General features: G+C 62.7%; 2 protein-coding genes across 2 annotated transcripts; both read right to left on the bottom strand.

Annotated features, from left to right (window-relative positions):
* Positions 1-8,496: 8,496 nt before the first annotated feature.
* Positions 8,497-9,897, bottom strand: SLS55_004017 (uncharacterized protein; the record flags this gene model as incomplete). The annotated part of the gene is made up of 3 exons (XM_066775479.1): positions 8,497-8,574; positions 8,923-9,070; positions 9,716-9,897. 3 exons carry the CDS (start codon positions 9,895-9,897, stop codon positions 8,497-8,499), a joined length of 408 nt encoding a protein of 135 aa, XP_066633360.1.
* A 1,932-nt stretch (positions 9,898-11,829) lies between these two features.
* Positions 11,830-12,699, bottom strand: SLS55_004016 (uncharacterized protein; the record flags this gene model as incomplete). The annotated part of the gene is made up of 2 exons (XM_066775478.1): positions 11,830-11,954; positions 12,132-12,699. 2 exons carry the CDS (start codon positions 12,697-12,699, stop codon positions 11,830-11,832), a joined length of 693 nt encoding a protein of 230 aa, XP_066633359.1.
* Positions 12,700-12,838: the final 139 nt, after the last annotated feature.

Here is a 12,838-nt window from a genome sequence, read left to right as displayed (position 1 = left end):
TCACCGGTGGGCGGAGGGAGCGTGTGTGACTGTTCGTGGGGAGGTTAGGCTTCTTCTTGTGCAACTGCGGTGGTGGGGATCGACGCACCGGAGGCGGTGGAGGCGGGTATGCACCGTTGGAGGGCTGCGGCGACGACTGCGAAGGATGGGCCCAGTGCGGTGGCGGAGGAGCACCGTTAGTGCTGGTGGAGGGCGAGTGCCAGGCGGGCGCGTGGTGCTGCTGCGACGGATGGTGCGTGCCGCCCGTGTGTGGAGGGTACATTGGGCGTTTTTGAAGAATGGGCCGCGGGTGCCGAGAGTGCCTGGTTTTCAGGCGTGTGTCATAGCCCGCCGCGCGAGAGGAGAGTCGCACAAAGAAGCCGGGCCGCGTGGGAGGGAGGCGGGCGCCGACGCTGCAGGGCCGAGGAGGCTTCGAGGCAGTGCAGGCGCGGTCCTGGGGGTGCGCGGCGATCTGCTTATGATTCGGAAGCCGAGCTGGGGGTGCGTCAGGCGGTCGCGGTGATGCGAAGGGTCGAGGTGGATGCAAGCTGCGCCCAGTTAATAGGAGACGAGCGAGGAAGACGTCCCGGCAGCGGGGCTCTGGCGCCTTTAGAGAGCGGATGCTCCCAGCTCCCACACTTCAGTTGGGCCGTCGACACGCTAAAGGCGGGTGCGGTGCGGTGGCTCGTAAGTGCCCTTGCCGAGCGCTAGGTGCAAATTGAGCGCGCTGCGGAAGAGCCCGTTGGGCGACTCGGCTCTGTGCCTGGCGGCGGCGGGCCTGCGGCGGAGTCTGGCTGCCCGCGTGCGCTCGTTTCTCGCCGCGAACCTTAACGCCAGGCTGCCAATTAGTCAGTGGGCGCGCGAACCATGGGTGCGCGGTTGCCGTGGGAGCGATCACCGGCCAGGAAGCGCGCATGCAGCTAGGGGACGGCAGCAGGCAGCCCGCCGCAGGCCGCCAGAGCAGGGAGCGAGGACCGCCCAGCGCGGCTTGCCACGCGAGCGCGGCCATTATCCGCCCCGGCAGCAGCGGGCAGCAGCGGCGATCTGCGTCCACGCCCGCGCCCACCGCAAAATTTGCGACCGCTGCCAGGCCGCCTGCCTGAATCAAATACAGGGCTGTTCCCTGCGCCGCCGCAAGCTGCCCGCCGCCAGCGCAGGCGCTGCAGCCCGACCGCCTCCTGCCCGCCTCCTGCCCAAAAGCTGACGCGAGCAGCGGCGCTTTCGCCAGATCAGCAGCAGCAGCACCTAGCACCACAACCAAGCCGTGCCTCAGCTGGTCACGCTCCCTAGCCGCCGCGCGGGAGAACCCGAGGAGACCGCCTCTGCGTATCGCGACACCGTCCCCACCGCCTCCCGTCCTGCTCGATTGGCGCGCCGCTCGGAGATGAGAAGCGCGGCGAGTATAAGACCAGACGGTCCCGTTGAGCCCGCCCTCGGCCAAGCCCGCCTCGTACGATGAGCAGGACAGCTGCAAAAACGCTGCGTGACGGCGCATCCGCGCAGCCCACACGCCCGCCCCGGAACACCCACTATTATTTATGACCATTGTCATCATCACCGCCTCCTGAGAGCGCGTCATGTCGAAACCGCGAGACGGAGCTTGAGCCATTGCGCGCTCCCCTTGTCCCAAGCGCCGGCAGCCGCTAAGCAGGCGGGAGAATTTTCTGGAAAACGAACGTGCGCGTGTCCAAGGTTTCCCTTTAACGACGGCCAGCGTTCCAGAATGTTGCTCCATCGGACACCTGTCACACTCCTGTCAACCCCGTCTTGCTTGCAGATTCGCCGAGCGGCACGCTTGTTATTTGGCATATATTCGGGCCTCCTCAGGCAAGCATCCGCCGGTTCACCCTTTCCCCAGCGTGGCCGCACTAGGCCGCCGCCAGGTTCCCGTCAACCACGGATGGCTCGGCGGGCGAAGGGGCGGCCAGATCCTGGCTCTCCCGAGCGCGGAAGACCTGCAGCGTGCAGCCGTGCCGTCCGCAAGGTTGCGTTTGGTTTGCCTCTCAGGTCGATGCAGCGACGCGGCTGACAGCGGGCCAGCCATCGCTCCCGAGACCCGTCGTGCCCGTCTCGAAGCCGGCGGTGGATCGTGAGACCGCGTACGTGGCAGGTACCAGCAGCTGCCCGTTTCAGCTGCTGTGAACCGCCATCCCGGTCAGCGGGGTGCCCGAGGCGACGAACCGAAAGAAGATGAAGAAAAAGTGGAAAAGGAGGGAGGGGAGGCCCGGCTCGGCGCCGCTCTGGAGATGACATCTTAACGAGCGCGTGGCCGGGGCTGTGCAGTAGGGCTGGCGGTTCTCGTACGCTGGCTGGCTGCGGCGCTGCGATGGTGCCGTGGCTAGCAGCGAGCCATCGCCGCGCGGCCTTGGATGCGGTCACCTGCTGCGAGACGAAGCGGGCGGAGGCGGCGGCCGACGGCTGTCATATCCCGGGCCCTGCCTGGTAGTGAAGTGGTGGAGATGCGAGCTTTGCCGCGCGATTGGGTGCCGCGCTCGTCGCCGTGGTGGCCAATGCGCGGCCGGCGTTGCAGACCCCAATAATGGCGCGCGCCGCTGGCCCTGAGCCTGAGCCTGAACCTGGAGACAGAGGCGCCGCAGCGAGCAGAAACCAGATCGAGACCGTCCCGCCATCGAGGCCGCCCGCCCGGCGAGCCCGCTGCCCGCGCCCGCTGCCCGCGCCGCGGCCGATGCACCCTTCCGAGGCGGTAGCGCGGATAGCAATCGCCTCTGGAAACAGGGGTCATGACGTACCAAGACGTACCAAGCCCCGTCTGCAAAGACGCCGCCGCCGCAGCCAAAAGCCCGAGGGGAGGGATGTGCGCGGCAGCGGCTGAGCGTGGAGACGCTCGTCTGGGAGCATGCCATCTCCAGCTGAAAGCGTGCTGGAACCGATCCGATTGCAAACAGGCCGCTGCCGCCGTTGATTCGCGGAGCTGCTGCGCATGGGAAACCGCCGGCTGGCCGCCAGTACACGCCCATCATCATAATACGGATGCGCATTGGCAGTGAGGATCAAAGGGAAGAAAAAAATCGTTATGCTTTGCCATTTTTATGACCACCCTCACACAAACATGCACCAGCACGTTGCCCGTCAAGCTAGCATGCCCTCATCATCAATGCCACCGCACACCATGCCCGCCGGCCGGCCGTCGTCCCGCAGCTGCAGATTCGCCCGGCGCGGAGCGGCCGTCAGCCAGCATGTTAGCACGACCTGCCGCAGAGCACGCACACCCACCCACCCATACACGCCAATCCTGGGCGACGACCGTTCTTGTCAACCGGAGGCATTCCTGGGCACAGCGTCAAGCGAGCAGGAGAATGACCATGGCCGTGATGATCGGTGCCCCTCTGCCCCGGAGCAATCTCCTGTGTGGGCGAGCACGACAGCTCGCTCGGGCTAGCCCGCTGCCGCCGGCCGTGCCCATGCTCGCGTGCGCTTCCCAACCACTCCACTCCACTCGCAGCGTGGCTGTGCCTCACCGACCGACAGTACCGCTGACCACTTGGACGCACGCAATGCGGATGGGAGGCGCGGAGCGCCGATGCGCGATAGCGGTTCGGGAGGACGGTGAGAGGGAGGGGAACGGCCATGCAGAGCGCGGGTGCGCGGGAAGACATGGATAGCTGCAGCGAGCGGCGACAGGCCGACTTGGTGACTGTGACGGTGCCCCGGCGCGCAGGGCTACATCATGTCAGGTCAGAAGATCCCCAAGCGATCATCGCGGAGTTCCCGTAAGCCCTTCCCTCTTTCCTCTTTCTTTTTCTATTTCGCCTCTGTCTGGGAGGCCACACTGCTGCTGTGCCGCCCCCGTACAGGACACCCTCGTTCTTGGATGATTATTATTTTTCTGCAAAGGGAGCCCCAGGGCGCCGCGCCGTGACGCTTCCTCAGGCTTCGGTTCCTGCCTGTGCGCATTCCCCGGCGCCCAATTGGGCGGTGCGCCCTGCGGGAATGATGGTGGCGGCCGCCGCTGCGGCTGCGTGCCCACCCAATGCGTCACATGCGTGCCTCACGGACGGCGCACGTTCGAAGCGTCAGCAAGCTTTTACGAGCCGGCTGCCAGCAGCGGACCGTATCCTCTAGCGACCGAGGCAGGCACACGCGCCCCCCGCCTAGGGATCGCGGTCGGCTGTCGGGCAAGGCGGCAGCGCCACCAAATAAGGTCCCATTCTCGTATCTACGATACCCTCAACCGCCTCGCTGGAGCACTCCACGCTTCTTCTGCATCGCGTGTCCCACACAGGAGAAAGTACAAAGGTCGGTTACGAAGCAACAGATCCTAGCGGCCGCGCAACACGTCATCTTTGTGGCCTCACCCCTCCTCCCTCTGCCTCTTCGCGGCGCGTGCGGCGCGTGAGCGTGTGCATTGTTGGGGGCGAAGAAGCTCGTGTTACGCAGTAACGTTCTTTCATCACTCCCGTCATACTTGCCCTTCCGTCGCAGGGCGCCGGTGCCACAATGCCTTTGCATCGTCATCAACAGTTGCGGTCCTACCCGAGCATTCCCCTCCCCCACCCAAACAAACCCGCCATCAGGGGACCCGGCGTTTTTTTAATATATTTATTTTGGTTGCTGTGCAGCTGCAAGCCTCTTTCGCAACGGCCGCCTTGTACTACCTAGACAGAGGAGCCTTAGCTTTACGATGTTGCCCTGCTGCTCCCCGGCCGGCAGGGATAACCCGCTTTTCCAAATCTGAAACCGCAGCGGCAGCAAGCAGCCCGAAAAAGAAATAACCTAAATTCCCCGGCGTGACGCAGACCAAACGGCCTCGTTCGAAGGGACGACGGACCAACATCAAGATAAAAATAAAAATAAAAACCTCACATGAAATGAATCTCGGCATGATACAGCCGGCCGACAGGTTTGCACGAAAGCACCATTGGCGCGTTGAGCGTAGAGCTTCTCAACCAGCAGCACAGCTTCCAATCCTGTCTTTCTCATGGGATGGCGAGGGCGGGATCGGACGTCAGATGCTCTTTGGCGAGTCGTCAAACATGATGATCCGAGTCGAGGTTGCCGGCGTGACCTCTCTCCAAAGTTGCAAGTCTAGAGCCGTGACTCGGGATGGACCGCCGCAGGGACAGGGGAGCGGAGGCGCCGCAGAGAAGAGGGCATGAGGGGGGAAGAAAAAGCGGGGAGGTTGTGTAACCTCGAGCACACAACAAGCGCCTTGCAGCGGCCTCGCAGTGTTGCCTTGCCGGGCCGCCAGGGAAGATGGAGGCCAAGGGGGCTCGATGACAATCGAAAAAGGTAAACGCCCAATCCACCGCCGGTGCGCTGGAGGCGGTGCGGCTCCCCGGACGCACGCGGATCCGGATTCGGCCAGCAAGGGAGGGATCATGGGCGTTTGACAAGCGAGTACGCGCGTGTGGTTCATATGCTCATATGTGGTATCGCGGGCTTGCAACTGGGATAGGGGAATGAAACACGAAGAAACGGGGAAAGCGACGAGAGAAGTGGCTGGCCGGTTCGAAGGAAGGCATTGGTGTGGTGAGACAAAGGAATGGAACCTGACCGGGAACGGGGCGGGCCCCAAATCGCCCGCCGCGACCTGCTGCGGGCCGGGACGATTCGTGAGGTTCGAGATTCCACGTGGGAAAAAGGGCGGCGGCGGGTGGACAACGGCAGAAAATCCTGGTTCTGTTACCGCACGCCCCCGTCCTCGGTAACACGAAAAGGCGGGAGGACGCGGAGAGGAGGGGGCGTGAGAGGGGCCAGGAATGCAAGGCGAAAGGCAAGGCATGACGGTGCGTGACAAGGCAACAGCCGATGGCGGGCGAGCAATTCCTGACTGGTGATGGCACCTCCGCCTTCGCGCAGTCGCGCCTCTTTTTTTTTTTTTTTTTTACTCTCTCCTTGCGCGCCCATGGACCTGCTGATCCTCGCAGATGCAGCCCATCGATTCGTGTCGCGCCCGCCGTCGTCCGTTACGAGCCGCTTACTTCATGCCCGTTGGCGCCGCCGACGGGCAAACGGCGTCATGCCTCCTCCACGCGAGCTCTATCGTCGTCACCAGCTGGCTCAGCCCCGCCACACCACCGCAAGCCCCGATCAGACCAAGGCCTGCGCACCTTGCGAGGTCCTTCTTCAGCTGGGCGGCAATGGCGTCCGGCATTGGCATTAGCATTGTTTTATTCCCCGCAAGGTGTGCCTCTCCCGCCCTGTGGCCTGAGGCGGACCCGAAACATCGACGGTCTCCGTCTTACACGCACTCGACGGAGCATCAACAGAAAAGAAAATGTGACAGAACTTTAACCAGCACGTCGCCGAATATAGCATTCGTCGACGTCCATGCTGGGGGCGGCGCGGAAAGGATGAGCCCACTTGCAGGCCCTGGCCCCAGGCCTGCAGCCCGTGGCACTTGGCCATTTTTGTTTTTAGCGTGCGGCCGCGGAGGTTATGTACGGCAGGCATCCATCCGCGAGGCGCGGAAATGCTCCATCTGGCAAACCCTGCGGCGGTCGAAGTCATTAGAAAACGGCGAGGGGCGCAATGGGGCGGTGGCAGAGAGGGGCTGCGGTGGTGTTTCTGGTGCATCTGCCGTCAGGCCTCGACCGTGATGGCTGCCGTCAGCGCCCTGTAGTCGTTGACCAAGACTCTCCCCCTCAAAAGGCTGCATCCCTAACTGATTTATTGCGGAGCCGCTGGCTGCACCGCAAACTCAAGCGGGCAAACCAATGTACTGATCGCGCCTGAAAGGAGCAGGTGCGGCCGAGAGGGCCGTCTGCCATAAGCAGGAGCACATCGAGTCTGCAGGCAGGAGGCGCAGGAGCACAGGAGCACACGATGGCGTTTGGCAGGGCGGGCAGCCTTCGATTGGACCGCGCCGCCCCGTCGGCCAATACTGGAGAAGCCCTCAAGCAGAAGCATCGCATGCATCCGCGGCAAGCCGTTGCCCCTCGCTTTGGACGATTGGGGCTTGGGGCCGGGGGGGTGCCGCGGTACGCTTGGATGCATGGGCTGCTTTGGCTGGCCGGGCTGCGGGCTGGTGGCTCGCTGGCTGGTGGATGGCTGATCGCGCGCGCTGCGGTTGCGGCAAGGCAAGGCAAGGGCAAGGGTAAGGCGAGGCGGCGGATGCGGCAGCAGCCCGGCGCGTGCGCCAGAGCGCGATCAGGCGGGGGAGATCTGGAACTCGAGGTGATCGTGAGGCCGCTCTGCGCTCCTCCGGCGGCTGACTTGCTGTGCGCTAGGTTGCGTGCCCCCCGGGCCTGTCGGCCGGCTGCGACGCGGTGCACCCATGCAGCGCGCAGATTCAACAATAACACATCGTCATCACCGCCGCCGCATCGACAGGCACGGCGGCAGGCACGCGCGGCGTGCGCTCAACTGCCGCGCATGCTCACCGCCGCTTCGCGCGGTTCGGCAGCTGCGGCGGCGGGAGCAGCAGTGGCTGGGGCTGAGACGATTGACAGGCAACGGTGCGGGCGTCTGGGCCGCAGCCGGAGCGCGGGGGATGTGAACTCAAGGGGGTTTCCGTCAGATGGGCGTTGGCGTAGCGCCGGGCGAGGGCTGGGCGAGGGCTGGAAGCTAGAAGGCTGGGCGGAAGGATGCCGTTGCGCGTCTCAACACCAGGCCCCGCGGGAAACACAGGCGACGCATGGAGGTTGGCGGCGCGGCGCTTCCCAAACGGGAGGACGGTCCCGCGCCGTGGATAGATTATTGGGGGGGTGTACAGTACATGGCTGGGCTGGGGTTTGGCGGTGGGTGTGCGGCGGCGGAGGATGACGGGGGGCGTGCTTTTATTTATCTCGAACGATCGGAAAGCCCATGCAGCCTCGCAGAAATTGCGGGCCGTCCCTATCTCGAGGCGAGCGCGCATATCGACGAAACCGTCGGGCATTCTTCAGGCGCGCGGGAGGCCGGGCGGGCTGGGGCGCCGGGGCTGGCTCCTCAGGCGCGGGCATGCGGCGCCGCGCCAGCGCCAGACCGTGGCAGCGCCCGCGTGGTTGACCGGTGGTGCGCTCGCACTCGCCGGGCGTTGTGGATGGGGATGGGATGACCGCAGGCAGCATGACGAAGCGCTAGGACGTGCAGCAGACAATCAATTAAACTTTTCTGCTTGCTGCGGACGGGCACAACCTCCCGAGCGTGCTTGGGTGCTTGGCCGCGGCGGGCAGGCGCAGGTGCAGGGGCAGCGTAGCCCCGGGTAGCCAACGCCCGGGCGCGACCCCACCCACTCGTCCTGCCGGCCCGCGCGACGCTCCCTGCTACGCCCATCAGTTAAATCCGAATTTTGCATGGCTCGCGGTCACATGATGCTCTCCCATATGCGAGTGTCCCGCTAGGCGCGGCGGTACCCGGGCGTTTCAGCTGCCTTGATTCGCACCACATTGCCGCACCTGCAAGTACGAGAGAGTGACAACTCATTCGCGTCTACACGATCGCCCGCACGCCAATGCGCTGCGCCGCCCTCCGTCCGAGCGGCCAGCTGCACAGGCTGCACCGCCAGAGCAAACGCTCCTCGAGCCCACCGCCTCGCGGCGCTCACGCGGCCGCCCCTTCTTCGGCGGAGCCGGGCTACTCGTCGCCCTCGGCGCCGCTGCCGTCGCCGCTCGACGGCGCGTCCGGCATGACTACGCTGTTGAGGTACGTGATCTGCATGCACCGCAAGGTTAGCCACTGCTCTAGCGGTGATGTGTCCACCGCGTTGCTCTGCCGCTGCTGCCCGTGGTTGGCCAGGCGCAATCCACCATCATCCCCGCCCAGCGCGGCAGACGGCAAAAATAAGACAGGTAACATTGTAAGCCTGCCGCGCCCGGCTTACACTTCCGCCGTCTCTGCCAGGCCTGCCGGCCCGCAGCAGATGACTTCGGCGATGTGTTGTCAGCCCAGACACCGCCTGCTCCTCGTTGCGGAAACGCGCGCCTTCCTTGGCGCCTAAGCACGTCGATAGACTGGCAATAGACTCTCGGCCTTCCAGCGCCTTGTGCGGAGAGAACTTACAAATGGCACCATGCATGCGATCAAGTCAGTTATCCGCTGCAGTCCTCCCGCTCCCATCACTGCGCTGTCGTCCAGCTTCTTGCCAATCGTGAAGCTGCGCAGCCGCAGCAGCTCGATGTCTCGATGGTCTTTCTCGTATCCTTGAGGCCTAGCGAACGCACAACTGTTAGCATCGCTCCAACAAGAAGCGGCGAATCAGACGCCTCATGATTAGCGTGAACAATCCAGGCACCCGACGTGGCAAGAGATAGCCGTTTCAGCGCCGGTCCGGAGCACGAAGTCATCCGAGAAGTCTGCGCGCGTGAGCTGTCCAGAGCGCCATCCGGACGCCCCGTGTGTCCGACCCTCGTGAAGACTATTTCGTTTCCACTCATCCGCCACCTCCTTCGCCTCGATAGGGCGGATTCGGGTCTCCCAAAACAATCTAAACTGCTGTTGGGGTTGGATGGTGGCTCCGGACAATGACTTGCTAGTGAACCGAGCCCACGGGAGTCTTCCCCCACTAGAGATAGCCGTTCCATCTTCAAGAAGGATCCTTCGGCAGAGTGCAAATTTCATCCCTCCGACTCCTCTCACCGTTGCTCGTGTGCTTTTACTGTGCGAAAACAGCCATACCGACCATGGGCTGGCGAGGAATGTACCCAGTGCTTTGGCATGCCGATGACGCGTCGAATCGACTCGCAACCTCGGACTCGCGCGACCATCATCAACAGCATCATCGGACGCCTTGCTATCGTGTTCTTGTGCTTCCGGTGCTTGGGACTGTCGTGTTGGGGAGTTTGAAGATACTGACCTAACCTTGAGTGCGCTTTCAGCATTCTTCTTCGCAAAGGCTCGCACCGCCGCCTTCTCGTCGTTCGGAATTCCATCGAAGAATTCCCTCCGGAGATTCACATCGGTCAAGACACGTTTGATCTTGTGGGGCTTGCGATCAATCTCGCGCCTCAGCTTCTGGAGACTGTCCGCTGCGGGCATCCAGAGGCCGCCACCTAGACGAGCCGTCAGTCAGCGGAACGCGATCACCACACACTCGCACACGACCGAGCGACTACAGGGATCGGCAGAATGACAATAAAGGGGAATTGGCGCGATGGACGGCCAGCGTGACATTGTCAGAGCCTCTAGGTTCATCCACACTAGATGACTCGTCCTTCGCGCAGTTCACGACTCCGAGCGACTGAGCTAGCGCAGCTTTGACAGAAAGCAGTCAGAGTGCCTCGGAGACCTCGTGGATTGACTTCCACGCTCGTATCAACGGCAGTTGTCATGCTTCGTTGTACACGAGCCGGTCGTCGTCTGCAGGGTGGTCGGAGCCTACAGGTTCCACGAGTGGCGAATCTCTCGTGGGGCTGTGTTGGGAGCGCATCCATCTCTTTAACCACTTCGATCTCCTGGGCACTTCGAAAACGTCGTCCTCGATTCGTCATGCTGCTTTTGTGCACTGACAGGCATAGTACGCCCTATCGGGTGGGAGTGCGGTTGACCAGGCGCTACGGATCACTTCTGTAGCATCTACCCGTTGTCCCAGATTCAATGGATAGGAACACCCAAGCCCATGCTGATAGCAGGGTCGTCTGGACCATGCTCCGAAGTAGTGCAACGGAAGGTGCAGCAGACACTGCAAACGCAACAGCCGCGGCCCCAGGATCAATCCGTCGTGCAAAAGCAGTGACCTCCAGTCACGGGTACTGAGAGCTGAAGCCTAACAACTTGCTGCTGTGTCGTGGGCTAATGAACCGGTGTTGCAGTAGGTTGAATCCTTTCGAGACGAACAAATCGCGGTGAAGACCTGGGCAAAGCGAGTTGCGCCGCCGGGCGCCGAAGGAGCGGTGTAGCAGTTGAGCCTTCACACCAAGCTCTGGACAGGCAGTTCAGAGACATGACACCCTCTCTGTCGATGAGGGGTGCTGCCAGTGGGCTGAGGTTAACAACCGCGGGTGACTGTGGGTTCGTCCTCTGACGTTGTACCCCCGTACGCACATCTCTCAGCCGCGATTGGCCACAACAGGGTCACCCGCCGAAGCGGGCGTACCTTCATCGAGGATTGGCAACGGCGTTACGGCGGAGCGACATACGCACATATTGGCATAGTGGGAAAGGCGTAGGCGATCGTGACGATAGGAAAGGTCGGTAGATGAGGGCAAGGCAGCCTCTGGCGTCGTTGCACGGCATTTAATTGCCCGAGCGACATCGTCTGCTGACCATTTCCATCGTCGTCCGGCTAGGTCCTGGCGAAGCAAGCCATTGGCAGGGGTCGCTCCATCTGGGCCGGGTGGATGTCGTACAGAAGTGACAGACGGCTCCAGCTCTTGGCGTCCGCAATCAAAGGCGCGTGGCTTTCTGCCGACCACAAGCGTAGCGTGGGAAGGTATCACAGCCCGTAGATCCCGCGCAAGGCGGTTTGGCCGAAGGTTCGTGTCCCTTGCGTTACGGGTGCCCAGAAAGGGTTCCACAGCAGCACGCTGTCGGAGACGAACCGTGGCGCATTTTGCGGCTCATTTGGAATTTGCCCATGCAGCCTGCAACGCTACTGCAGATGGACCCTTGTCGACAATGCTCCGCTCCTCACCCACAGGCGGCAATCGATGTGTGATAACAACTTTTGATAGAGCTGACTTACCGACGAAATTGGCATTCGGTTCGATATGCACGTAGTACGCTGCATATGGCCCTTTCCGGCCGGTTCTGGACCTAGAGGCGGTTCAGTGAATGGCGTTGCAGGGCGGTTTCAAAACAGACCAGGCGGCGGCAAAGTGCGTCTGCTGTCTGTTAGCGTGTATCTTGCAAGCTTCCGGTGGGAGTTTCCGACCTTGTACGGCGTTGGATCAGAGCTAAATCTGATATCTCTGTAGATTCGGAAGACCTGTGCAGGGTGCATTAGCTTTGCGTGATTCAGCTGACTTGCATTCAACCCACAATGTCTTTAGTGGGCAGCTCAGGGATGGTGTCGTCTGCCTCGATGACCTTCTCTGTCAGCCGCTCGACGAATGAGTTGAAGTCCTTCAAGGATGTGCGGTAGTCCGGGTCGTGCACTGCATATAGTCACAGTACGTTAGCTTTAGACTCGGGGCGCGACCTTGAAGGAGTGACACGTGTCGGATGGCCAGCGGTCTCTTGTGGGCAGATATGATGGGGGTATGACGATGAGCCGAGAGACACGGTGACAAGGCGACCGAGTCGGGCGCGCGTGAGGATGGAGGGGTGCTCACTCTTCAGCCATTCGCGGTCATTGTTGCGGGCCAAGTCTTTTAAGAACAACAGTGTATTCGGGTGTATGGTGTCATCTGTATACGGCGTATCACCAGCGTCCCTGGGCTTGGGCTTCTTGATGATCAGCTTTGTGCCTGGTTCTAGGCCTGTGTCGACGCCCGTCCTCCACATCTCTTTGCCCTTCTTGCCCCCCGCCGCAGCAGCCTTTGTCGCGCGGGCTGGCTTCTGCGGACGACCCCTCTTCTTGGACGCGGGGCGTTCATCGGAGGAGTATGCGTCATCCTCAGCATCGTCGGAACCCGTGCTGGAGCCGATGCCAGTGGCGTCCTCGTCCTCGTAGCCAGACTCGTCTTTTGCAGGCGTGTGGTCGGGCTCGGACTGATCGCGTCCAGGGTCTTGGTCTAGCTCCTGCTCGAAATACTGGCTCTTGGTAGGCGTAGCCTTGGAGCGAGCAGAGACCCTGGGCCGCTTGGACTGCCGAGTCGGCGTGGACTGGGGCGAGCTGGGCCTCTTGGAGGCGGCCGGGTGGGCGGAGCCGGCGGATTGTCGGAGAGAACGACGGGGCATGGCTGCGGATTCGGAGGCAACTGTGCGGGCGGCAGTCCGACTGGGGCGATGTGCGCGAGTTCGGCGGTGTTGGTGTTCGCGCAGCAATGCTCTGGCGGCCGGGCGGTGGGTGGATGACGCACAGGAGCTCCTAGCTGCG

Source organism: Diplodia seriata (genome assembly GCF_021436955.1).
Source record: "Diplodia seriata strain FDS-637 chromosome Unknown scaffold_4, whole genome shotgun sequence".
Classification (NCBI taxonomy): Eukaryota; Fungi; Ascomycota; class Dothideomycetes; order Botryosphaeriales; family Botryosphaeriaceae; genus Diplodia; species Diplodia seriata.
Note: the sequence above shows the minus strand (reverse complement) of the source record. Positions and strands in the feature narration are given on the sequence as shown.